Below are 26,549 nucleotides of genomic sequence, written 5' to 3' on the forward strand. Positions count from 1 at the left end.
TGCGGGTAACAGAGGCTCTTCTTTCCATTTTTTTAATCTCCAGTTTATCCAGCTGAACCCCGGGCAGTCTTCCTGGGAAGCTGGGGTAGTGAAAAGGAAAGTATTAATTAGGCTTCGCCAGACCAATCACCTGGCTCTTCTCTTGGCAGGTGCCACATTCAGTCATTTGCCTTCTTTCCAAAAAGGCTTTTCACTACAGCTGGTTTAATTGGGTGTGTCTGAGATGGTGGTGCCTGTTTATGTTGGCCCTTTTTTATTTTATTTTCCTTTTGCTGCCACCACAGGAGTTCATTCATTTGGATTTTGGTTTGTTTACCCTTCATTAAGTCACTTCAGCCAATATTTGTTGATTGCCTACTGTGTGCCTAAGTGCTGAAGATACCAAGGCAAATAGAAAAGTCCCTGACACCAGGTAGCTTTGGTTCTACTAGAGGGAAACCACATGCACATGGATAAGTAAAGAAAAATATAATGTGTTTAGTGGGGTGTGGGCAGAGGGCACGGACAGCCAAGGACGGTTCCATCACTCACTGCACTAAAGGCTTCCAAAAGGGCAAGCATCCCCAGCGTGGTGCTCAGCTCAGGCAGCTTGGAGGTCAGAGGCAGAGCGCCATGTTCAGGACGCTGCAAGGAGCCCATTCTGGCTAGGATGCAGAATGGCCGAAAGGGACGAATAAGAAATCGGTCTGGAGCCGCAAGGCTGGGGCCAAATTGTGAAGGTCTGTAAGGTCCCCAAAAGGGAGCTTGTTTTAATCTTGGAACCTCTTGATCCAGGGAATGACAACATCTGTGTATTATTTAGCACTGTCACTGATGGCAGCTTTGTAGAGCATGGCTTGCAGAGAGGAAAGGCCTGAGGCAGGGAGACCAAGAAGAGGCTTTTGTATGATGAAGCTGAGGGGCCACATCACTATTTTGATTGTATAGGTTTTGTTTTTTATCTATTAGGGCACACCCCCAGTAGTGAGATGATTAGGTGTGACCAGTATAGGAACTTTTCTTATATGACTTCACATTGTTTTGAAATGTTGGATCAGAGCCCCTCCTTGACCATGTGTGTATGTTGGTGATATAGGAAGAAAGGGCAGGTGATGCACTAGCTCTATAGAGTCAGGACCTGGGTTCAAATTCTGCTTCTGATATTTACAACTTTTATGATCTTAGCCAAGACTTTTAAAAAATTTAGTTTTTGACATAAGATTTTGATTTCCATTTTTTCTCCCTCCCTCCTCTCATCCTTTCCCAAGACAACATTCATATTAAATATATTTCCACATTGTTGTGGAATGGTGTGAAAGAAAATCGGAACAAAAGGGAAAAATCAGGAGAAGAGAAAACACCACCTAAAATAAAATAGTATGCTCCAATCAGTCTTCCCACTCCATAGTTCTTTGGATATTGATAGCATTTTCCATCCTGAGTCCTTTTAGAATTGTCTTAAGATCATTGCATTAAGAAGTGCAGAAAGTTGATCATACACATGATGTTGCTGTTACTATGTATAATGTTCTGGTTCTGCACACTCTACTTTGTATTGGTTCATGTATGTCTTGCAGGCTTTTCTGAAATAAGCCTGCTCATTTTTTCTCATAGAACAATAGTAACATTCATATACCACAATTTGTTCAGCCATTCACCAATTGTTGGGCATCCCCTTAATTTCCAATTGTTGGCCACTACAGAGAGAGCTGCTGTAAAACATTTTTGCACATGTGGGTTCTTTTTCCATTTTTTTATGACCTCTTTGGGATTACAGACCTAATACAAGTATTGCTGGGTCACAGGGTATGCACAGTTTTATAAGCCCAATAGGTGTAGTTCCAAATTGCTCTCCAGAATGTTTGGGTCAGTTCACAACTCCACCAGTAATGAATTAGTGTCCCAGTTTTCCCACGTTTTCTCCAACATTTATCGTTTTCCTTTTTGGAAAGGTGTCAGTCCTCAGAGTTGTTTTTTAATTTGCACTTTTCTTAATCAATAATGATTTAGGCCATTTTTATATGATTATAAATAGCTTTAATTTCTTCACCTGAAAACTGTTTAGGCAAGACTCTGTGGGCCCAGGAATTTATACTTCTAAAATGAAGAGATTGGATTAGGTGGAGGCAGTTAGGTGGCACAGTGGATAGAGCGCCAGCCCTGAAGTCAGAAGGACCTGAGTTCAAGTCTGGCCTCAGACACTTAATGCTTCCTAGCTGTGAGACCCTGGGCAAGTCACTTAACCCCAATTGCTTCGGCAAAAAAAGAGAGATTGGATTAGGTGGCTTCTCAGGTCCCTCAAACTTCATTTCCAAGACGCAGTGATATCCTGTAAATGTTAACTAGCTCCAGCATTCACAGGTCCCATTGTTATAGTAAAACCCAGAGTTCAAGCCTACCTACACTACAGCAAGTCATCCTGGGAGGGTGACATGAGGCAGGTGGGTCAAATTGCTGCCATCGCAGCAGGAGGTGGTAACCTTTTCTCAGGCCTTCACAAAGATAGCCCAGGTTCAGAAAGCTCTTAGAAGGGAAGCATTCCCCAGACTCTGGGCCCCTTTTTTCAGGCCTGAGCCCTGAAGCTGTTATTCAGGAGAGCAGACCTTGTGGAGAAGGGACTGCCCATCCCAACACTAGCAGTTGTCACCCAGGACAGACAGGGCCTTCCATGCTGTCCGCCTTGCTCCCAGCCCACGCCCACAGCCATTGTCCAGAACAGTGACCCTCTTGCAGATGAATTTAAAAATTTGAAGATGCTTTTGTAGAGGCTGCAGGCCCCATTTATTCTTAGCAGCAGCTGTACAAGACCCAGAAAAGAAAATTCTCACCCAAGGGCCTGGTACATCCCCAGTTACAGAAATGAATGTAGTTTCTCCAGTGGGAATAACAGAGCAGTGAGTACCCTCTTACCAACCTTTTAAGGAGCACTCAGTTCCTTTCTTCAGATGTGCAGTGGAAGCCACCACTTATTGCTGTTTCTCTCATGAGAATGTGGGCTCCTTTTCTGTTATCCCCAGGGCTTAGTAGCAGAGTTTGCTCATAGTAACCACTTAGTCAATGCTTTTTCACTCATTTTGTGGCTAAAAAGTCTTTAAAAACTTGGTATATTGTCAAAGATTATTTCAAAGACTGTTCCTATGTTAAAGCTATTTTTTAATAATAGATTTTTGTTTTTCAAAATACACGCAGAGATAGTTTTCAGCATTTATCCTTGCAAAACCTTGTGTTCCATATTTTTTTCCCATCTCTCCTCTCCCCTAGACAACAGGCAGTCTAATATATAGGTCAAATATGTGCAGTTTTCTACACATATTTCCGCAATTATCATGCTGCACAAGAAAAATCAGATCAAAAAGGAAAAAAATGACAAGAGAAAAAAAGCAAAGCAAATAACAAAAAGAGTGAAAATACTATGTTGTGATTTACATTCAGTTCCCATAGTCCTCTCTGGATGCAGATGGCTCTTGTGATGGAAAAGAGCCATTGCATCTGCTCTGTCACCTCATTGTTGAAAAGAGCCACATCCATCAATTGATCATTGTATAATCTTGTTGCTATGAACAATGTTCTCCTGGTTCTGCTCATTTTGCTTAGCATCAGGTCATGTAAATCTTTCCAGGCTTTTTGATATTAGCCTGCTCATCATTCATTATAGAACAATAATCTTACATTTACATACCATAACTTATTCTGCCATCCTCCAACTAATGGGCATTCACTCAAGTTTCTTGCCACTACAAAAAGAGCTAAAGCAGTTTTTTTAAATAGGATCTCTATATGGAAATAACTAGTCCAATTAAAATTAATATAGGGCAACTGGGGGATTGCCACAGTGCACAGGGTGCTGGTCCTGGAGTTGATAAGACTCCTTTTACTGACTTCAGATCAGACAGTTCCTAGTTGTGTGGCCCTGAGCATCCCTCATTTGCCTCAGTTTCTTCATCTGTAAAATGAGCTGGAGAAGGAAATGGCAAACCACTCCAGTATCTTTCCCAAGCAAACTCTACATGGTGTCACAAAGTCATACAAGATTGAAAAATGACTGACTAAAAATTACACACACACACACACACACACATATTTTTATTCTGTAATTTAGACTGCTTATTTAGAGCAATCTCTCCAGTTAATCCAAATCAGAACAGTTTTGTTGCTTTCTAGTTTCATCATTTCCTTTTTCATTGAGATCTCAGGGAAAGTTTCATTTTCTGTCATGCATGAAATATTCTTCAAAATATGTTATCCTTAGAAGGGGAATTTAAGGATGAAACTGAAACTACAATAAATAGGTGAAAAATAGAAAACATGTATAAAGATTTCCATAATCTCTTTTCTTCATCAGCAATAGTGAAACCAACCAGTTTGCACTCTTAACTTTACACTTCTCACTGTGGTGCCAGAGAAAAACAAAGATGGAGAAATCCAGCAAGCTATACCAAGTATATATGAGGAGGAGATACTGGAGGTGACATAATATAGGGAGTACTGAGGAATCAGCTCTCAAGTTCTCAGAAAAAGGTGATAATAGCAATTTTTTTTCTAAATTATTTTTTGTTTAAAAAAAAATAGCACTTTTGGAGGGATGATTTAATTAGCATTAACAAAATAGCAATAACTACTGATGCACGTGTCTATTTTGTCATCTCACTATAAAATTATAAGAATAGCCCATATACAGTCATGAGGACATCCAAGAAAGAAGTATATATAAAGAGCACGCAACATTTTGCAAACAATATTTTGTAACAAATTTGAATTTTAAGAGTCACTGGCTTGGCTGAAACTTTTAGAGAATAAATTATCCCAACGTGTTTATTGTTTGTTAGCTAGTTTTTCTTTTTAAAAAAAAAAAACAATTTGACCCAGTTGTGCAAAATGTTGCCTTAAACAAAAGTTCTTAAGCTAGGGTCCTAAAATTAGAAAATCGATACATAAATATTTAGATAACTGTTCTAAAATAATTGGTTTGGTTTCCTTTTTAATCATATGTATCTTATTTTATATATTTAAAAAATGTTCTTGAGAGGAAGCCCATATATTTCGTCAAACTTCTAAAGAAATCGATGACAGAGAAGAAATTAAGACTCCATTAAGAACCCTTACCTTTTACAAATTTACTTCCAGTAAAGGTTATCGTCCAGGCATTTCAGAATCAGTAAAGATAACTCAAAGCATACAAAGACAGAAGTAACTTTGTTCAGCCCTTAGTTAACAAATACCATGTGAGTCGTAAGACAGGAAGGTTTATTTTTGCCAAAGATATTTAGCATCATAAACGTATTTAGCAAGAAAATCCAGCTCCAATAAAGATTGAGCCTCTAAAGGTGATTGAGTTTTTCTAAATGTTCCTGTTTAGAAGCAACATTATGCTGATTCCATCAATTCCTGGAACACAGTAGAGCCTCCCGAGTAAGATACATAATCATTCAAACGAGTTTGCTAACTAGGTTGAAAAGGTTAAAGGGAATCAGGGAAAAGGTTGAAGTGGATGAAAAATGATTGTTGTTCAGACTATGATGCAATTGGATGGACTACACTACCTTGTTTGTACAGATAAGCTTTTTGTTGAGGAGAGAGACTGTCTTATGCTTCTTTGTATTCCAGGGCCAGAGCTCAGATAAAAACTGGTTTTACCAGTTTTAGTGTTATAGAACTTTCTAATTGTATGTATTTACATATCTTTTAATTTAGTGAAAGAAAATTCATTTTTAGAATTGCTTGTTATTATTTAGAAAACAAGGTTTATACTCAGAATTAGGGGTATATATAGTGAATACTTAGCTTTACAAAGTCATTCTTTAAAACCAATAATGAATTTACAAAGCACAGACTCTATTTGTGTATGTTACTGAAACAGTATAATTCTAAAATTAGGGTACTACTTTTAAAGTCAGATCTTAATCTCCACCTCTAGTTAATATTGTAAATCAAGTAATGTGCCTTATGGATGCCAAGAGGAATATCAAGATGTGTTTTGTGAAACTGCTTTAATAAAGCAAATTATGTTCAAAACATTCTGAGGCATATGTGCAACATTTAACTTAACCAGAATCCAAGATTTATCACTTTATGTATCTTGTTTGGTTTGCTAGATATCTTGTTTGATATTATTTGTTATTTTCCAAGTTAATGTTTAACTTTTTAATCTTAACTTTGTTGGATTTGTCTGTGTAAAAATTTTAGGTCATCAAAATTGTCTGTGTTCCTCTGTAGCGCCTTGTTTGGTTAGAAGCTGGTCATAGGGCTGAAGGATAGTTTTTACCTTGTTCCTCTAATTTGTTTCTAATGTGACCTTTTATATCTAGGTCTCTCAACATTTGGAGCTTATTTTGGTATGTGATATGGTGTGACTGCTGGTGTTTATATCTATTTTGTGCCAGACTGCCTTGAAGTTTTCCCAGCAATTTTTTTCAGATAGTGTGTTCTCATCCCTAGTAGTTGGAGTCCTTGAGGTTTATTGAACACTGAGCTACTACTGTGTTCATTGGTTTTGTGGGTTGTTTACCTAATGTATTTCTAGTGATTGACCTTTCTTATTTCTTAAACGGTAGCAAAATTGTTTTATGATTATTGCTTTGTAGCATAATTTAAAATTTGGTGCCAAGGGAGGCCCCCTTACTTACAACTTTTTTCATCTTTTCCTTGAAATTCTGGACATTTTATTTCTTTCTGCAAAGTTATCCTTTGGGTTTAATTTTTCTTTTTTCTTTCTTTCTTTTCTTTTCTTTTCTTTTTTTTTTTTTTTTTTTGTTAAATCTTCAGTGGGCAACTAGGTGGCTCAGTGAATAATAGTGCCAGACCTGGCTCAGTGGATAATGGTGCAGGGCCTGGAATCAGGAAGACTCATTTCCTTTCAAATCCAATCTCAGATAATTACATGTGTGTCCTTGGACAAGTCACTTAATCCTATTTGTCTCAGTTTCCTTATCTGTAGAATGAGCTGGAAAAGAAAATGGCAGTATATTTGCCAAGAAAATCCTAAATAGGGTCACAAAAAATTAGCCCTGACTAAACAACAAAATCTTTTGGTGGTTTGCCTCTGAAGAAGTGGCACAGTGGATGGAGTGCTGAGCTTTTAGTTCAGATCTAACCATAGCCACTTAGCTGTGATAGTCTGGGCAAATGACTTAACCCCAGCTTACTCATCTGTAAAATGGGAAATAACAACCCTTACCTATCACGTACCTATCTGTCAAAGGTGTTGTGATAATAAAATGAGGTATTTATAAAGTGTTTTACAAACCTCATAGCACTATATAAATGCCAACTATTATATAGATAATACAATTATAATTTCATCTAATAATAATGAAAATACTTATAGTTTTATCTAAAAATAAAATTTAGTGTGTTTTTAAATTATATTATGACAATCTACTGTGAAGTAATATTTCTACAATTATTTAGATCTTAATTTTCCACAAAGTACTTTGTATTCATTTAGTTCTTATGTATATGTTGACATACATTCTCAAATCTTTTATAAATTCTGTATTTATTTTTAAATGGAATTGGTCTTCTCTCTTGAAATGAATTTATTTTATCTCCTGTGATTTGTCTGAAGTTATTAAGAGTTGAAAGAGGCCTTGGGGGAGGTGTCATTTAGAGCAATCCCATAAGGGGTCATGTAACTGAATGTAGGGGTCATGGAAAATTTAACAGTAAAAGTTATCAAATATTTCTCTAAGATCTAATTCTTTATATAAAAATAAATGAGCACATCTGTCTCATTAATGTGTAAATTTGTTTTTGTCTTTAACAAATGGTAATATGTGTATACCAAAGAATTATCTTAAAATAAATTTCTTTATGATTTATTTTCATTAAATGTTTGATTTGTATATCGACTTTATGTTCTTATATACCCTTTTTTATTCTTTATAATAGAGAGTGTTTTTTAGGGAAGAGAGTATTTAGAAATGAAGGTGATGTTAAAAACAATGTGCCAATGCAAACATTTTTTAAAAGAAGGTATGGCTGAATCACCATCTGTATCAGTACAAGGAAAATAAGTACACCAGTGAAATAAGAGATCCATTAAAGTATTAGGGATGATTTTGACCTGCATTATGCACAGTTTTTAATCCACTTCCCTGTGATGTGAGCAGCATAGTAGTTGGAGAAAGTTAGGGGTTCATTCTATGACCAAGGATATAGTAAAGCCAAATTTGCTTATGAGAGTCATTGCCTCCTAAGTTCCATAGTCTGACTACCTACACTGTCTGTAAATTAATACAATTTAGTGATTTTCCTTTCTTGGAGTAAAATCTAAACTTTCTCATTTCATTGATTCATTGATAAAAGAGGAGAGGCTTGAAACTAATGAAAGAATTGATTTAGTTGACTTTTTTGTTGAGGTCTTTAATAAATCATTTTCATTAGCTTGCTCTAAGAAAATTCTGCTGTTAATTGGCTTTTTTCCCTACGTAAAGGAAAAATCTAGCTTACTTAGTTTCAGAAACTACCTGAAATAACATTTAAAAAATGTTTTGCAAACCATAAAGTGCCAGATGGACCAGGCCCTTCCTTAAAATGATCCTCTAGATTTCTATTTAGACTTCTATAGATATTTACATACTCATGTCAGTTTATTTTGCTTGGTCTAATGTTGTGGCAAAACTGATTGTATCATTTCCTGTTGTGGTCATGACCCTTAGGAAGACCTCCGGGTGGATGGTCGAGGCTGTGAAGATTATCGTTGTGCTGAAGTGGAAACAGATGTGGTATCCAACACCAGTGGGTCTGCAAGAGTCAAGCTGGTGAGTAAAATGACATCTGTTGATTCTGTTGTCATGATTGAAGGCGGATGGGACTTTGGAGTCATTGCCCTTCCCAGGTGTCATCATAAAGGTCTGCTAGGTCTCTGGAGTTAACTCGTGGTCATAGACCTTCTTAAGATGTCTTTCCAGGCTTAGTAAGCACTTCTTCAGATGTTCCACTTAAAAATGTGACCTCCCTTTTATTTAATATCTTACACTTTGCAAAACATTTTACAGACCTCACATTTAGTACCACAAGCCAGAGACAGGTGCTGCTCTGTATTTTAGAGCTCAAGTGAGTTCTAGCCTCAATATCATCATCAGTAAGATAGGGTTCAGGTGAAATGTGTATAGAGTCCTTTGCAAACTCTAAAGCACTGTGCAGATAATTAACTGTAGTAGTATTTTATTCCTAGTCTTATGCTCCAGCCCTTCAATATACTGTACTTTGCTGCCTTTTAATCTTACCCAAAGTAGATTCCCTCTCTCTTGACCTGTTGATTTCTACCTTATTCTTTAAAGTTTAAGTCATGCTACCTCCTTAATGAATCCTTTCCTGATCAGACTCAGGAATAAGATTGTTTCCCTTTAGCCTCACATAATCCTTTGTTCTAAGGTGCTTGTCATGTATTAATTGGAAACTACTGTTATTTACCTGCCATGAGGAGCAGGAACTGGATCTTAGCTGAATTTCATATGTTCTCCATCACCAGCATCATCCTTTAGAGATCATTAATGCTTGTTGAGTGCATGAATAAATTTGCTGTTTGCCTTGTGGGCACTTTCACATTCAGATAATGTACATTTCAAATATATTTTTACAGGGTCATACTGATATCCTGGTGGGGGTCAAAGCAGAAATGGGAACACCAAAGTTGGAAAGGCCAGATGAAGGCTACCTGGAATTCTTTGTGGACTGGTTAGTACAGTTGGGAAATTTTTTAAAAGATACCATTTTAAAAAAGCAAATACTGAAAATGATCATTTGTTTTCCTCAGTGTAAAGAACTGTGATTTTTTGCTCTGATAATGTGGCTTGGATTCCAGCCTAGCTTCTCCATGTAACTAGCTATTTGACTTTGGTTGGGCATACCACTTAACATTTCTGGATCTCCATTTTCTCATCTGTAAAATGAGATTTCTACCTCAGGATTATTGTGAGCCTCAGATGAAATATGTCTGTGAAAAGTATTGTAAAGTTGTATTTTGTAAAGTTTAAAACATTGTAGACAGCAGATGATAATGAATTGGGTGTTGGAGTTCGGTTCAAATCTTGCCCACAGGCATTTACTAATTTCGTGACTGAAAAATTCATTTAACCTCTTTGGAATAAAGAGGTTGGACTTCTAATATCCTTTCCAACTCTCAACCTATGATTCTCAGTACACGAATTAGATATGGACAAGTTTTGACAATTTTTTATTATTTCTCCTTCCTGCTGTTTCCTCCTCACCTCCACCTTAGTAGAATAATTGGGGAAGGAAACCAAGACTTTTAGAATTCTTAAAATAAATATATGTATATAGTCCAGCAAAATAGATTCCTACCTTGGCCATGTGTCATTGGATAATTGACATTGTATTTGTTGGTATCAGCTATATTCTAAGAATTTTATAATTATTATTATTGATTTTGATTTCTTCAACTTTCTGATAGAATAGTTGGTGGAATCATGATTTATCATTGCATTAATTAGAGTTCTAAAGTTTTTCAAAAAATTTTTTCCTCTACAATGTCATTTGTAACTTGTATTTCTAGTTCTGCTCGCTTCATTCTGCATTTAGATTATAGAGATTTTCCCACTTTCCTCCAAAACTGCATATTATAATTTCTCATGACACGGTTTTTATTGTTCCATTATACTTATGTTCCCTTTCATTATTATTTTACTGTTCCATCACATCTACATACTATAGTTTGTTTAGCTGTTTCCTAATAGGTGGAGACCCTTTTCAGTTTCCAGTTATTGTTTCTTATGAAAAGAGCTCCCGTAAATATTTTTGAACATATGAATTCTTTTCCTCTTTCTTTGACCTTTTTGGGGTAAAGGCTCAATAGTGGTATAACTGAGTCAAAGAGTAGGCACAGTTTTTGCAATTTTGGGACACAGTTCCAAATTCCTTTCCAGAATGGCTAGACTAATTTGAACAATGCATTAAGTGTGCAAAAGTTTGCAAAATAATTATTTCTATAGACATAAAAGACACTACGATACATTTCATCCTGAGAAAAGAAAAGGATATTGAATAATTTAAGATAATTAAAAAATAAAATAATTATTATTTTACATACAGTCTTTCTGAAAGAAATTGACAAGAGAATTATCTGGTTCTTATGGCAGATTTTTCAGAGACAAAGGATAGTTAATTGTACTGAACAAATAAATTTTTTTACTTAAGTCTTATGGATAGATAGTTCTCCTAAGATTTTGTTGGTTAACATCTGACTTATGGATGGGATCCATCTCTGTTGCATCCTGATTCAGGAAGAATGTGCTTAAACCTAAATTGCAGCCATTAAATTGTATAAGGGTATAGTGAGAATGATTAGAAGATTTTTTTTTCTCTTAAATTTAACTGCTGGTCAGCCAATTTGAAAGTTAAATGGTTAAATTCCCAGTGGTATAGAATCTGCAAAAGGTGGAAAATTAATTGCTTTACTGCCAACCTGACTTCACTCTTGCCCTTGCCAATTCTAAATGTTAAACACATTGAGCTTGAGGCAAAGAACTGCTACATTCTGCTCACTTCTTTAATTTTCCTCTTGATTTAGGAATAAAAAGGTGACTTGATATGTCTTTTATCCTAAAACCCTCTTTTTTATGCAGAAGACAGACAGATCCAGCCTTGTTTTACACACTGGGAAATAGAGGGCTCTATAACTGGATTGGTAAATTAACCACATCCACATTCTCTAAACTTTTGGATCAGGATTCTGGATCTAGCATGAATATAGACCATTGTAAGGGCTTCTTCTTGAACTTTTGAAAGTTAACTTTCATTAATTCTCTGTAAGACACTGAAGAACTTCTTCTTGAATGAGGAGTTCCCTTAATTAGCATTCCAGTGAATCACAGTTCTGTTGTTTTTGAACCTTAAAGAAACATTTGAGGCCTAATGGACTAATACATATTACATCTTCAAAAAGTCAGGAGGAATGAAAAGCTTCCAGGAATAACTTCTTCAGTTGCCCCCTATTATATTTATATAATATATAAATTACATTTATATATTATATATAGCCACAGGAATCTACTTCAGAAAAATTAATTCTCATACTCAAGCAGTCTGTTGCCAGAGCAGTATCACTTCATATGGTACTTTCTGGCCTGAAATATTACTTAGTCCATGGGTTAGTTTTATAGATTTATTAGTGACACTTTTCTTTTCAACCTGATATAGACATTAATTTAGATTCTCTTAATTGGAACTGTACTTCCATTTTATAGCTGGCCTTACTATTCCCCTGCTACTAGTATTTATTTAGTACATCATTTTTATGGACATACAAAGGGGTAAATTTTAGCATATTTATTGGTATATAATTGTACATTTAGTTGACACATCATCGTTATGCATAGGAGCCTAAATATGGCCATATATTTTTGCTAATAGGATGAAGACATCAGAATTGTATTTATTAGTATAGAAAGTAATTGGTAAGCAATAGTTTATAATTTAGTTTTCTATTAAAAATATTTTTCTGCCAATAGGCAGACAATAGATCCCATAAAACAAGCTTTTATTTTTATTTATTATATTTATGTAGCAGTTTTCCAAGAGGAAAGAAAGAGAACATAATCATAGATTTTCAAAAGATGAGCTTTTGTTAAGTGGGAAGAATATGAGCAGGAAAAGTTGGATAATGAAAAGGGATAGTAAAATCGGAAAAGGAAAGTACAGATGAGGGAGAAGTAAAGCTACCTTATTTTACTTTATTACTATTTTCAACAGACTGGCCTTATATCCATTCCTTTCAATGTTTCTGTTATTGAGAAAATAATACTGCTATATTACTATTTATATAAACATAAAAAAACCACAATTTTGAAGATAATGTTTTATATGATAATGTGCTTCGTGGCATTTAAAAACATAATTTTCTAATTTTCACAGACTTTTGCTTGTGCATTAGACAAATTGTTTATTTTTTTGAAATCGAGAAGGCAACATGATGTAGTAGATAAATGCTCTGGATTTGGAATCGGGATCCCACTGAACTTAATAACTGTGTGACTTGACAAATCACTTAACCTGTTGGGCTTCCATTTCCTCTTCTGTCTAGAGAAGGGATTGAACCAGGTCTTCTCTTGGGTCCCTCCTAGTTGTCAACTTATGATCATATTATTGTGCCACTCTGAGTTAGGATTCAGTGTGTAGAATCATAGTTCTCTGACCACTGAGTTGTAAAGTTTTAAGGGGAAACTTGTTTGAGTACAGAAAGCTAAGGTATAATTCTTGGAATTGCAGTTTGGGCCATAATTGTATTTTACTTAATTTTTTTAATTTAAATTTTTATTGCTTTTTTTTTTTTTTTTTACATTATTTTTATTTCACTACACATTCTTCTTTCAGAGAATTATCCTTTTTAACAAATAAAGGGAAAAAGGAGTGGGAGAACCAGTACAAAACAACCAATCAACACATTACCCATGTCTGACTTATTGTGCAATGTTCCACACTTATAATTCCTTATTTCTGTAAAGAAGGAAGAGAAATGCATTGTCACGTCTCTGTGAAGTCATGCTTGGTCATCATAATTATGCAGTGTTTAGTTTTATGGTGATTTTGTTCTTTCCGTTTATATTGTTGTAGTCATCGAGTCTATTTTCCTGATTCTGCTTGCTTGACTTTTTATATAAATGCATGCTAGTTCAAATAATTATTCAATATATTCTTCATAGTCTCTGTTTTTTACTGCTCAGTAATATTCCATTGCATTCATGTACCATGGTTTTAGTTATCCCCAAATTAGTGGGCATCTACCTTTTTTCAATAAATGCTAATAAATTGGTGTAGATAGTAAAGATCTTTCTGCCTTTACCTCTTTTAGGTATATGCCTAGCAGTGGGATGATTATTTGCATTTTTAATGAAATTTGTGTTCTACTATGTCCAAAGGGCTATCAAACTGTCCATACCTTTTGACCAGCGATATCTCTACTAAATCATAAAAGAGATAATAAAAAAGGTAAAAGGACCCACATGTGCAAAAAATGTTTGTAGCAGCCCTGTTTGTGGTGGCAAAGAACTAGAAACTTAGTGGATGGCCATCAGTTGGGGAATGGCTGAATAAGTTATGTATGTGAATATAATGGGATATTATTATTCTATAAGAAATGATGAACAGGCTGGTTCAGAAAAGCCTGGAAAGACTCATATGACCTGATGCTAAATGAAATGAGCAGAACCAGGAGATCATTGTACATGGCAACAAGATTATATGATGATCAATTCTAATAGACGTGTCTCTTTTCAACATTGAGATAATTCAAGCCAGTTCCAATGATTTTATGATGGAAAGAACCATCTGCACCCCAGAGAGAGGGCTGTAGGGACTGAGTGTGGAGCAAAATGTAGTATTTTCACCTTTTTTGTTGTTTGCTTGCATTTTATTTTCTTCTCATTTTGATCTGATTTTTCTTGTGCAGAATGATAATTGTGGAAATATGTATAGAAGAATTGCACATATTTAACATGTATTGGATTGCCTTCTGTCTGAGAGAGGAGGGTTAAGGAAGGGGGAGGGAGAAGGGTTTAGAGCGTGAAGTTTTATGGGATATTAAGAGACTATTTGCATGTATTTTGAGAATAAAAAGCTACTATTATTTACAAAAATACATAAAAACATACATACCAAAGAAAAATAAATTTGTGTTCCAGAGAGCTGGATTAGTTGGAATTTGGCATAAAAAAAGGTTGGTTCAATCAGTCAAATCAGTAATTTGTTGAGCATTTATTTAGTGTCTACTGTATATATCTCTCTCCACTTCATCTTTTGTTGATTTGTATTTACGAAACTGCCTTCTCCAAACTTTTCTTTAAAAAATTTCCATTCTTGACAAACACTGACAAACATGAATATTTCCATTAACAGAAGATAGGAAAAGAGGATTATATATGAAACTGATTGTGTAGAGCTTTTAAAAAAAAATGTGAGAAATCAGTTTGAAAGCTATCCTGCTTATCCTGCCCCTGTGTACATACATTTCGTATGGCCGACAGAATATTTATTGCAGGGGTCTTTTTTCTGCTTATGCCACAGGTTTTTCAGAGGATTAAAAAATACCAACCCAATCCTTCTGCCCTCCTTCCCCCGCTTTCCACATTCACTCTAGCCAGCTTGGAGAGAGGAATGTTAAAGTAGAATAAAGTATATTCTAAAAGGGAAGGGTCTACTCATTATATTTAGCCAGTTATTTAAAAACTAAAACCATTATATTCTGCTTCACCTGGGAATATATTATCTGTTTTTGGAAGCAGATTAACTAACTAGTAGTTATCAGAGTTTTCTGGTATGGTTTATTTTAGAATTACAATAATTCTGTGGTGAAATACTGATTTAGATAATTATGAGAAAGGATAAGTTAAATTTCTAGTGTCCTAAAAAGAGGTAAAGCATTACTCCCTGAACCTAGAAAACTTCTTTTCCCCCCATTTCAGTTACAGTGAAGGTGGCTAGGGTAGGTAGTAAGCATATAATAAACATTTGTTCTTTTGACTTTTTACCAGAGTATTCTGTTATTCAGTATATTCAAGAAATATTAAATATTTAAAATATGCTGAATTGGAGGAGGGAGGGTTGTATATTACATATAAACGTATATAATTCTTTTTTTTTTTCCTGAGACAATTGAGGTTAAGTGATTTGCCCAGGGTCATACAGCTAGGAAGCCTTAAGTGTCTGAAAACAGATTAGAACTCAGGTCCTCTTGACTTCAGGGCTGCTACTCTATCCACTGAACCACCTAGCTGCCCCAACATATATAATTCTTAAGGATATAGCAATACTATTGATCGCTTTGTGTTTAAATTATAATTATGTTTTGTTGACAAAGCAAAATACACTTATTCCCTACTGACTCGATTATTTAGTTATAAATTAATTTCTCTGCAAATCTTGATTGAGTTAAGGCAGAAGGCAGGTGAGTGAAATAGCAAGGTTGCTCTATGTTCCTCTACAGTTTTAAATTCTGGTTCTGGTGGCGGATAATGGTTTGGGATGTATAATTAATATTTCAACCTATTTTTAAAGATTCTTCTTATATTTACCAATGTTACAGTGTGAACAAAGGAATTTTATTTTTTAATTTACATTTTAAACAAGATGTTTGACATTTCAGTTAGTTGTTATAAAATAGGTGTGCATCTCAGGAGAAGTGTCCATAAGGGAAGGGACATAAAAGATAACTCTGTAAGAACAGTTGAATACTATTTCCCCATCTATATTGTGCGTCTACTTAACAATTGCCAGCCCAGGTTGTATTCTCCATAGATTTTCTTCTATCTCTGTAGGAAGTCATTAAGAGCCCTTAATTGAAGTCTTTTTGTGTATTTTGAGATTAGGTTCTTTGCCTCATTGCAGCATCTTCCAGTGAGGTTTCTTGGTGCTCAGACATTACTTCTGCTAACTAGAATTAAGCCTCGGTCTCATGGTTTGTCTCTTGGTGTAGCTCAGCCAACGCCACTCCTGAATTTGAAGGTCGAGGAGGGGATGACCTGGGCACCGAGATTGCCAACACACTCTACCGGATATTTAACAACAAGGGCAGCATAGATCTGACGTCCCTCTGCATCAGTCCAAGGGAACATTGCTGGATCCTCTATGTGGATGTGTTGGTGAGTCCTGGTCTGTAGGAAGCTGGCTGGCTGGCACCCTTCCTTAGGCCCCTTTTCCTGTTCTCTTGTGCTTCTGGGCTTTAAAATTATTATGACCAGGATTAAAGAACATGCAGTCATACTAATAACATGTTTTTTTTTTGTTTTTGTTTTTGTTTGTTTTTTGTTTTTTTAATGAGGATCAAATGAAATAATGTAGGTTAAGCACTTTGTAACTTTAAAGTGCTATATGGATTTGAGTTATTTCTGTCAGAGTATAATAAGGTTCATGAAAGCATATCTTATCTAAATTTTGTATCATATAGTGCTTTTATTACAACACTGTTCTAGACTCCAAAACTCTTATTAAATGTTTATTGAATTAAATTGATTTCTTATCTCCTATGAAACTGACTTCAAAAGGTCAAAGACCTTACTTTAACTAAAAAAAAAAAAATCTGAAGACTTAAGTAAATAGATTCTCAAAGTTTTAGTGAGATAAAGATAATCTTTATCTTTACTGTATCAATTGTATCAATGAATATAAATTTATGAGAAAGAAATATCACTAATGTAACAATGGACTTTTTATTGTTTTTTTGTTCCAGTGAAACAAATGAATTTTTGTAAATCAAAATTAATGAGAGAAAATAATTAATTTTTAATAACTGCTTTCAGTTGGCTAATATATAATTTTATTAAGACAATTTAATCTAATGGTTAAAAATAAGATTTAAAATTCCCATTTTTTTCCTAATTTTAGGTAAATATAGTGCATATATTTATCACTGGTACAAAGAGAAACTTGTTAGTCTGTTTATATGTTGCTTCACTGGGTAATTTAGTGAGACCTAGTTAAAAAATTATACTTGTAGCCAGCGCCGGCAATTATTGCAAATTAAATTCATTAATTCTAGGGAGCCCTCGCCAAGAGAAGAAGAAATCTGATTTAAAATAAAACAATACCTGAGCTATTAGCATAAGGCTCTGTCCAGTGAAATTAGAATATAGACAGAAGGAGTTTAGCTATACACTACATTGTTCATTTTTTTTATTTTTTTGGTAGTTTTGCTCAAATTTTTCCCTTACTGTATTTTAGTATTGTTTTTGTCTGAGAAGAAAAATCCTAATGATAGAACTTAATTCTCTTGATTTAATTTAATTTAGATTGATATGGGCGTATTCTTCTAGACTGACTTTTACACTGATAAGTATTGTGTCATTGTCTCAGAGTACTTTGTAATAACATTATTTTATTCCTGTTTTATAAAAAATCATCTACTATAGGAATAGAGCTTTATTTGGTAACTGTATTATAAGTGTATTAGCATATCATGGATTAGCAGGAATATGTTCATGTTAAAAGTTTACTTAGATTTTCTTTTGGATATCTTCCCTAAAAAGAGATTTGAACTTTTTTTCTGACTTTCTTTTTTTAAAGGGAAAAGGCAGTAAAAAGTACATTACATTCGAATCAAGAGGGCTAGATCTTAGTCACAGTTCTGCATCACTTCAGCTTTCTGGTTTTCAGTTTCTCATCTGTAAATGGGAGGAAAGGCAGGTTCAACTACGTGATGTGACTTTGAGGTCCTTCCAATTCTAAAAAAGTTTGAAATGCTAGTCTCCCTGGAATTTTATTTTAACTTTTCACGAATGAGTAATTATAATATTGACTTGTATTTCCTTTTTGGACTGGGCCTGTAATTTCATAATTGTCAGGAGCTTCTAGGTCTTCTTTTCCAATGTAGAGCAGCACCTTCTCTGCTATTTAGATCTTCAAAGAACGGAATCCAAAACTTGTTGTCTGTCTTCTATACCACACTGCTTTTCATGTGTTATTGATGCATTAATGGTAAAGTAAAATTTCTCTTGTCATAAATGTAATTACTATTTTCAAAACAATGATGGGTTTGTAGTGGTATTTTCCTCTTCATGAAAATAAATGTTTTCCTTTAACATTGATGGAATTTTGTATTTTAAGCCATAATTAAATTTTGTTTTGAATTTTCCATTATAATGGTCTAAGAAGAATCAGTAAAGGGTGTTCATTTCAGATGCAAGTTGCTTTAATTTTACTTTTATTAGAGTAGAGAAACTTGTAAAACAATCAGCTTATACAATGTTGAAAGGTTATCTTGTTCTTTTCCTTGCTTATTTTGTTGTTAGCTAGTTTTTTGTTAGATTTTTCTAGGCTTTAACATTTAGCAAGGAAAATTTTAATATTTGTGTGCAAAACTAATATTACTCAAGATGGGATTGACAGCCTAGGTACCTTAAAATATTATCACAATTTACATTGGTATTCTATCCATTATATCTGCTTACAGTTCTAATCAGCATGTGCTGGAGCAGCTCAAGCTAGCTAGTGAGAACTCATTGTTAAATTTTCAGTATGCCCATTTATAGCTCAGAAATCTTCAAACCCTATCAATCAGGACTTGATTTATTATTTTATTGTCTACATTTAAGAAAGCAATAAGATAAAATATCAGCAATTTAAGTTAAACCTCAAAATATGTTGTGTATGATTTTTTTCTTTTTGGTGGAAAGCTGGTTGTTAAATGTTTGGCAGCACATGCCTCTGTATAACCATAAAGTTTTTTGTAGAGTACATTTTTCCCCAACAGTCTTATGATATGTAGTCCTAGGTAGTGTACATCTTTTTTTTTTTTTTTTTTTTTTTTTTTTTTTTTTTTTTTGGGCAAAATGAAGTTCAGAGAAATCCAAGTGTAGATCTATGTAGCCTACATTCCCTCACTGCTGCTAGGTAATAGTACTTATTGCCCCATTCTACCACTTCCCTCAGAGGCTCTCCCAAGCCTTCTTATCCCTTCTCAAACTTCCCAGTGGACCTCCTCTCCAGCTGAGATCCTTGCCTTATGTTTTATAGGGAAAATTGAAGCCATTTACCGTGCACTCCCTCTTTGCCCCTTGTACTCATTTCCCACCACTTAAATGCCTTCTGATGATAAAATGGTCTCACTTCTTAACAAACCCTTCTACCCATTCAAACCATTCCATTCCCTCCCTTTGCCTTCAGCAGGCTGTTGCCTCTGCCATGTCCCCTGCTCCTTCAGTTATTTCCAGCCTCTGTTTGGACTCCTTTTCTATGGGACACAAACGCACCCATTTCTCGCCCATCCTGAAAAATGCTCCCTTGCTGTTTCTGTCACTGGCTCACAGTTTGCTGTCTTGTGACTGAATTTCCCAGAAAGGTTGTCCCCAATCAGGGCCTACACTCAGTTTTTTCTCCTTCTCCTCTCAGGGATTTCAGACCTGCTCATTCCACTGAAACTCCTCTCTCCAATGCTGCTGGTAATCTCTTGGTGGCCAAACCCAGTAGTCTTTGTCTTCCTTGGCCCTTCTGCATCCTTCAGGACTGCGGGACATTCTCCTTGGTGCAAGGATTTCAGGACATGGCTCTCTCAGCCCTCCCCCTACCTCTGACCAGGACCTCTCACCTCCTGGGCACTCTTCTGCTACACTGCTTCTCTTGGTGATCTTGCCTCTTATAGACTTTAATGAGCACCTGCCTCAGGCTCGCTGTTGATCTCCAGTCTTTTATCAGACACTCACCTTGTCCAAGCTGAACTCATTTGCCTTTCCCTCTAGACCTTTCCTGTCACTAGATGGCTCACAGCGTGGGAGTCATCCTGGACTCCACACTGTCCCTCACTCCCCATTTCTAATCTCACCTTGGTAGCATCTCTGGAATCTGTAGTGGCCACCTGTGGAGAAGGCCTTCATCACATCCTCACCAGTCTCCCACAGTGACCACCCCTAGTGTAGGGTCTTGTTGTCTCCCCACCAGCCTCCTGCCGTGACCACTCCAGCAGCTCCCTGTTATCTCCAGGATTAAACACAAAATGCTTTATTTGACCTTGAAAGCCCTCCACAGCCTCTCTCTGCTTCCTGCCACATGGTCTTCATTCCAATGGCCCTAGCCTCATGGCTGCTCTTCAGACAAGACAGTCCATCTCTGGACTTAGGCATTTTTACCGGGCTGTCTCCCATGGTTGGAATGCTGTTCCTTATCTCTGTGTAGTGGCTTCCTTTGCATCCCAGGTACAGTCCTATCTTCTAAAAGGAGCCTTTCCTAACTCCAATTAATTCCCGGTTTGTGATTTCTAGTTTATTCTGCTATAGAGCTTGTTTGTACATATTTGACTATTTGTTGTCTCCTCCCTTAGAATGTAAGCTTCAAGAGAATAGGGACTTTTGCCTCTTTGTGTATCCCCAGCTCTAAGCACAGTTACCCATAGTAGGCACTTACTGATTCCAGTGTGAATTAAAGCCATTTCAAGGGATAAAGAAGTGAGTGGTTTCCATCATCATCTTTGGAAAAGATTAATTCAATAGTTTCTATATTTGTGATAGTTTTAAAACCATAATCTAATTGGAAATCTAAATGGAGAGTTATATTTTATAGGTTGTGAATAGCCACTATAAAACAAAATGATTATTAAAAAGAAGCTTTAGGAAACTTTCTTGCTCTCGATGCAAAAATTTGCAGTTCATTTTTACTCTTTTATTATTGTCAGCAAATTTTTAAATTAAATTTTTAGATATTATTAAATATTTTAATTCCTCTCTGATCTCAACAGTGTGTGTCTTTACCCAACAGAGCTAATCACAATCTGTCTTCTGGATGGAACTTAAGTGATCATCTAGTGCAGCCCATCTAATTTTAGAGATGGGAAAATTGAGGGTCAAAATGGCCAAGTTTCTTCTTGACCTGCTTTGCACAGAGAATAGTAGAACTGGGATTCAAATCCCAGGCCTCTGACACGATCAGCATTTTTTCTTCTCTATTGTGCTACCTACTGCCTTCTCACTTGTTCTTGCATCACTTAGAAGGTCCAGTCAGTGTTCTGGGAGCTCCCTTCTGTCAGTCTGAACATTATACAGATGATCCTGGTGGATAATGTAGCCTTTCATTAGTTATCACCTGATCTTCCAAGTCCAACTTCCTTAATGGTCATACATCTCTCTTTGGATAAACTTTTTGTTGCTTTTATCTCCACAATTCTTCACTGGTAGCGCAGTCTACTATACTCCTTGTGTTTATCTCCATTGCTCTTGGGTGACCCTTATTTTTAATTATTTGAAGACAGTAGGATTTTATTTATTTATGATGCTCTTATCATGAGAAGTACATGATCAGAAAAAATTAGCCCTGTCGTGCAGCTTTAATCAAAGAAATAAGTGAGACTGTGAATGATATGTTAGAAATCACTTCCACTAAAATAATTCAGAGTTTTTGAGTGTGGGCAGTCTACCATAAATAATTGCACCTGGAAACAATGACATTTTGGTATTCAAAGAACCTTAATGTGTGTGTGTGTGTGTGTGTGTGTGTGTGTGTGAGAGAGAGAGAGAGAGATTTAGTACCAAAAGCTATGTAATTTCTAATAGAAATTTTTTCTTTAAAAGGACTTAAAAATCATGGAAAAATTTAAAATACTTTTAAAAAAGTATTTTCCTTTTACAACTTTGAAAAACAAAATCATAATTACCATTTTTCATAAATTCTGTCTCTGTATAGTTTAAGGAGAATGTTTCCTATTGTTTTGCAAAGAGAGTAAAAACTCATTATTATGTGAGTCCCGTATCTAGGTGTCATAACAAAATAAAGCTATTGTAGCTTTATGTAGTCATGTTGCATATGTCAAATCTCTATAAATATTTAGGTTTGTAGCTGTGCTTTTCTGTATCTGTGAGTAAATGAGTAAAAGTATTTATTAAGCACTTACTATGTACAAGGTACTGTGCTGAGTATTGGGAATACAAGTACTACATTAAGACAGTCCCTGCCAAGTCTCAAAGATTTCACAACAAAGGTTCAGGGATATATCAGGTAGAAAGATCTCATAATTCTCAGGGTGACAACAGAGCCAATGGCAAAGCTTCTTCTTTGAAGTCATTTTAATCTATAAAGTGAAATCACTTTGTGTTGTTGAGCCATTTGGCAGGACAGAGGACCTTGGCCATGAGAGTTTTGCTTGTAGCACTCCAGGCCACATCCCCCAGCGGTGGCTGCCCAAGATGGTGGCCGAGGGCACTGGGCTGGAAGCATTGCCATTTCCAATACCAACTGCTTGAATTTTAGGCCTCTTCAGTTCCCCTACTTTCCTAACTCAGTAACAAGGGGCATTTTTTTCCACATCCTTCAAATCATTTGAAATTTGCTTGTTGAGAAAGTTTCTTGAAATCTGTGTTGACCACAGATTGTCTTACTGTTTGGCCAACAATGTAACACAAAACATAGCTCAGTTTCTAATTTGCTCTGTGCTCCTTCACAAGGCTGTACTGCACATTTCTGTTTATTTTCTATACACTCAGTGCCCAGCTCTATTGCTGTGTTAGGCCATTGTTTGCTCTCTTTAGGAGACAGGATAATAATGTGTTGGATTTCATTTTTATTGAGCTATTTTTTTGGCCCTTGGATCTCTCAGTAGAAGTGCTTCTGTGGGTAGGCAGTGAACCAAGAGTCAGGCTCATTTTCTTTAGTGTCCTGTGTTAGATGCAGTGTGGGATAGTGGTTTGAGAGCTGGCCTCCCAGCCAGGAAGGCCTGAGTTCAAGTTCCTCCATCAGTGATATATACTATGACAACCCTGGGTGAGCAAATCACTTTATCTTTCTTGTGTCTAGGTCAGAGGGATCACTGCAGCCAGCTTGATTAAAATGTAATTGGGTTATTTTAACAAAATAAATAAAAGTACAGTTTTATAAAGCTAAAGTCAATTTCTGGGGTCTGCAGGGATCCCTCGACAACGATGCTCTCTGAGATTGCAGAGAAAGTGGTGACCTGAGTGGGTAGAAGGAGTGTCATTGGCCAGGAGCTCTTTATACCGATGAAATCCCGGGCCGACCTCTGCCCTCTCCTGCCTGCGAGGGATGGCATCAGACACGGCTGGAGAAAGCAGCCTGCTGACAAACGGATGAAGAGGTGGGCCGTCACCTAGAGTAAGAACCAGGAGGCTTTCGTGCGCTCTCGTCGATGGAAGTTCATAATTGATGTCACGGAGAAGAAATAGCATGTTTTTGTAATATGAAATGAAAGTTTTCATCTAACCTCAGAGGAGGAGACAGCAGTACGTAAAGGACCAGAGCCAGGAAGCTTGTGTTCAAGTCCCATTCCTGCTGTTAACCAGCTGTGTCATAGGGTCAGCTAGGAGGCACAACAGGTAGAGGGCTGTGCCAGAGTCAGGAATGTTAGAGTTCAGATGCAGCCACAGACACCTAGTAGCTGTGTGACTGCAGCAGCCCTGGGATGTGGGTCTCTTGATTATCCCCATTTTACAGATGGGGAAACTGATGGAAGACTCCACCATGGGTCTCCCTGACTTCCAGCACTCTCACCACTGTCTAGCCGACACGTGGGCTCTGAGCTTGATTTTATGGTGCTTTTTTTTTCTCTGTGTCTCAGTAGGTCCTGGAAACCTGAAGTGACCTAGGAGTCAACTGTTTCGTCCTTAAGATCCCTTAGTCCATGGCAGCACCCTCTCTTAGACACGGGTGTTCTGACTCTTACATCCACTTCTATTTTCAGAACATTCACCAGGGATCAGAAACCACTTTAAAAGTCAGCAGTGGTTACTTTGGTAATCTGTGTACAGAGTGAGTGCTGGAGACAGTCAAAAGAAAAGAGGGGTGAGGGGGGAAGAGAAGGACCATGGCGATAAGTATGCCCGAGACGGGCTGAAAGAGCGTGGCTTCTGGGGACGGGAAACGAGGGTCAGCTTCAGGGTCTGCCCAGGACCCTGGCCAGAGGCAAATCAACCTCTCTGGGATTGAATTTTGCTCTGTTTAAAATGGATCCTCTGCCCTCTCTACTTTATACAGGGTTGTAATGAGAATCAAAAAGATAATGTTATGTAAAGTGCTTTGTAAATTGTGAAGCATGATGCAAATGTGAGTTATAATTATGCTATGTGTACAGAAGTGCTATAGTAGAGATTACTGGTATTAATGGTCCGTTTTAATTCCTATACTTGGCAGCAGAACTCTATTTAAGTGAGTGTTCCTGTGTTAGTTCAGCATCCTCCCTAGGAAAAGCCATGCATTAAGATGGTTGTGCTCAAAAAAAAAAAAAATGTGTTAGGACATCCTTAAAACTAGTTATAACTGGGATAGGAGGGCATTCCTGCAAAGTTTCATCCAGACTGTGGTACTGGCGAGACAATTCCCTCAAAGATGGCTTCTCAGCCAACTCTTGGGGTCCTGAAAAAGTCCCATCTCTGCTGTGGGCGCCTTCCTTTTGGAAGATTCTAGAATGGAGGATTGGTGGGGATCCTTGTTATTTGTTTCTTCTATCTCCCTATCCACACTTTGAATTCATTGAGTTCAATCATTATTTGAGAAGTATGAAGACATAAGATTGAACTATTTCCCGATCTGCTCAAGATTAGCTAACAAAAGGGGGGTGTGGAAGATTTTAACTATGATCACATATGCTCTTGGTCTGTTTAGACACAAGTGGATGCTTGTCTTTGACATTATCATTGAAACAGGAACCTTTTCAGCTAGTTTCAGGGATGAAAGGAAAGAGCAACTAAAACTACTTGGATATGAAGGGACAGTAGTTAATTAATTAACATAGGCATTCGAGTTCAGCCTCTAAATTTCTCAGTCAGCTCCAGAAAAAATGACTGGTTTGTTTTCTCAAATGAAATATAGAATCACTCACTCTTATTGGCCTGCTTCTAGCCTTTTCTTTTGGGATTATACATATGGTTGCAAACACAAATTCTTTGAAGGGAAGGGAAATAAAACCTAATAAACCCAAGGTCCTAACATGGGGACAAAAATCATCGATATAGCTGCTTATAAATGTGTGTATGTATATATCATATAGTAAGCGATCTCCATTTACCTTCCTCAGAGGAAGAATGGTCCATGTAGTATCCTTGTAATAAGGAAAGCCATGGAAACCACCAGTCGTATGTTATGAACAAAATCACAACAGTCGTTTAACGAGCCTATGACAATTAGAGGAGGCAAGTCTGGGTAATGTGAGAGAAAGGAGTGGTTTGGAAAAGGGCTGAGAGCTCATGAAGAAGAATGAGCCAAAGCATGGACAGCCAGGAGAGAGGCAGGCTGGGCAGATTGGCTGAGGCAAAGCAGAACACAAGAGCCTACGGGTCAACGCATTTCATCTTTTCCTGAATCTTTGGCTCCATTTCTTCCCTACCAGCAGCCTGTTAGATTTATGAATCAAGTTCTCTGACTATCCCATTCTCTCTTATGAGATCCAGCCTTATATTGCCCACTTTCCATTGGACATTTTGAATTGGTTATCCGATAAACATCCCAAGTGCAGCCTATCAGGACTAATTTTCTTCCCTTTCCCCAAGCCCTTCTTGATCCGAACATCCCTTTTTCTTTGGAGGGGTGCCCTCCCACCCTCCTGCATCTCTAAATGGCAGCCTCAGAGTCAGTTCCTCCCGGTCTGGATGCCTTACTTGCCTCCTTGCCCTGCCTGGCCACTCCATCCTCCATGCTTGGTAATGTGCATAAAGCTCAGGTCTAACTCCGCCCCTGCCCTGCTTGGGAGCTCCCATGACTCCATTTGTTCTGTAATATGCAGTACCAGTTCCTTCATTTGACAGGTAGAGCCCTCCTCCACCTGATGTCCGCCTACCTCTCCCACATTGGCCTTTGGGCACCTTCCTGACCTCTTCAGCATAGCACACAGGCTGGTGAGATTCCAGCCCATTTCTGCCCCTTGGCACGGATTGTTCCTTCAGGGCTCAGCTAGCTTCCTTCAGATATGACTGTTTCATTGACCTGGACTCATCATACAGATTGCCTTCCCCAGTAGAGCTCCTTGAGGGCAGGCGCAAGTTCATTTTTGATCCCTATTGCCTACCACAGTACATGGAATATAGTAAGGATTCATAATAAATGCCTGTAGATTGTTTGCTTCTTTTTTCTCCATCCATTAGAACCAGTAGAGCTTACTGACTTCCCACAGTTGGGAGGCATAATATATA

General features: G+C 36.9%; 1 protein-coding gene across 1 annotated transcript in view; it reads left to right on the forward strand.

The window, feature by feature from the left end:
• The window catches only part of EXOSC7 (exosome component 7), a 40,235-nt gene that overhangs the window by 1,317 nt on the left and 12,369 nt on the right, over positions 1–26,549 (forward strand). The window contains exons 2-4 of the mRNA XM_031940073.1: positions 8,637–8,738; positions 9,563–9,657; positions 16,409–16,574. Coding sequence (XP_031795933.1) covers positions 8,637–8,738; positions 9,563–9,657; positions 16,409–16,574 — 363 coding nt within the window. The remainder of the gene's footprint in view (positions 1–8,636; positions 8,739–9,562; positions 9,658–16,408; positions 16,575–26,549) is intronic.

This window comes from Sarcophilus harrisii, chromosome 5, assembly GCF_902635505.1.
Source record: "Sarcophilus harrisii chromosome 5, mSarHar1.11, whole genome shotgun sequence".
NCBI lineage: Eukaryota > Metazoa > Chordata > Mammalia > Dasyuromorphia > Dasyuridae > Sarcophilus > Sarcophilus harrisii.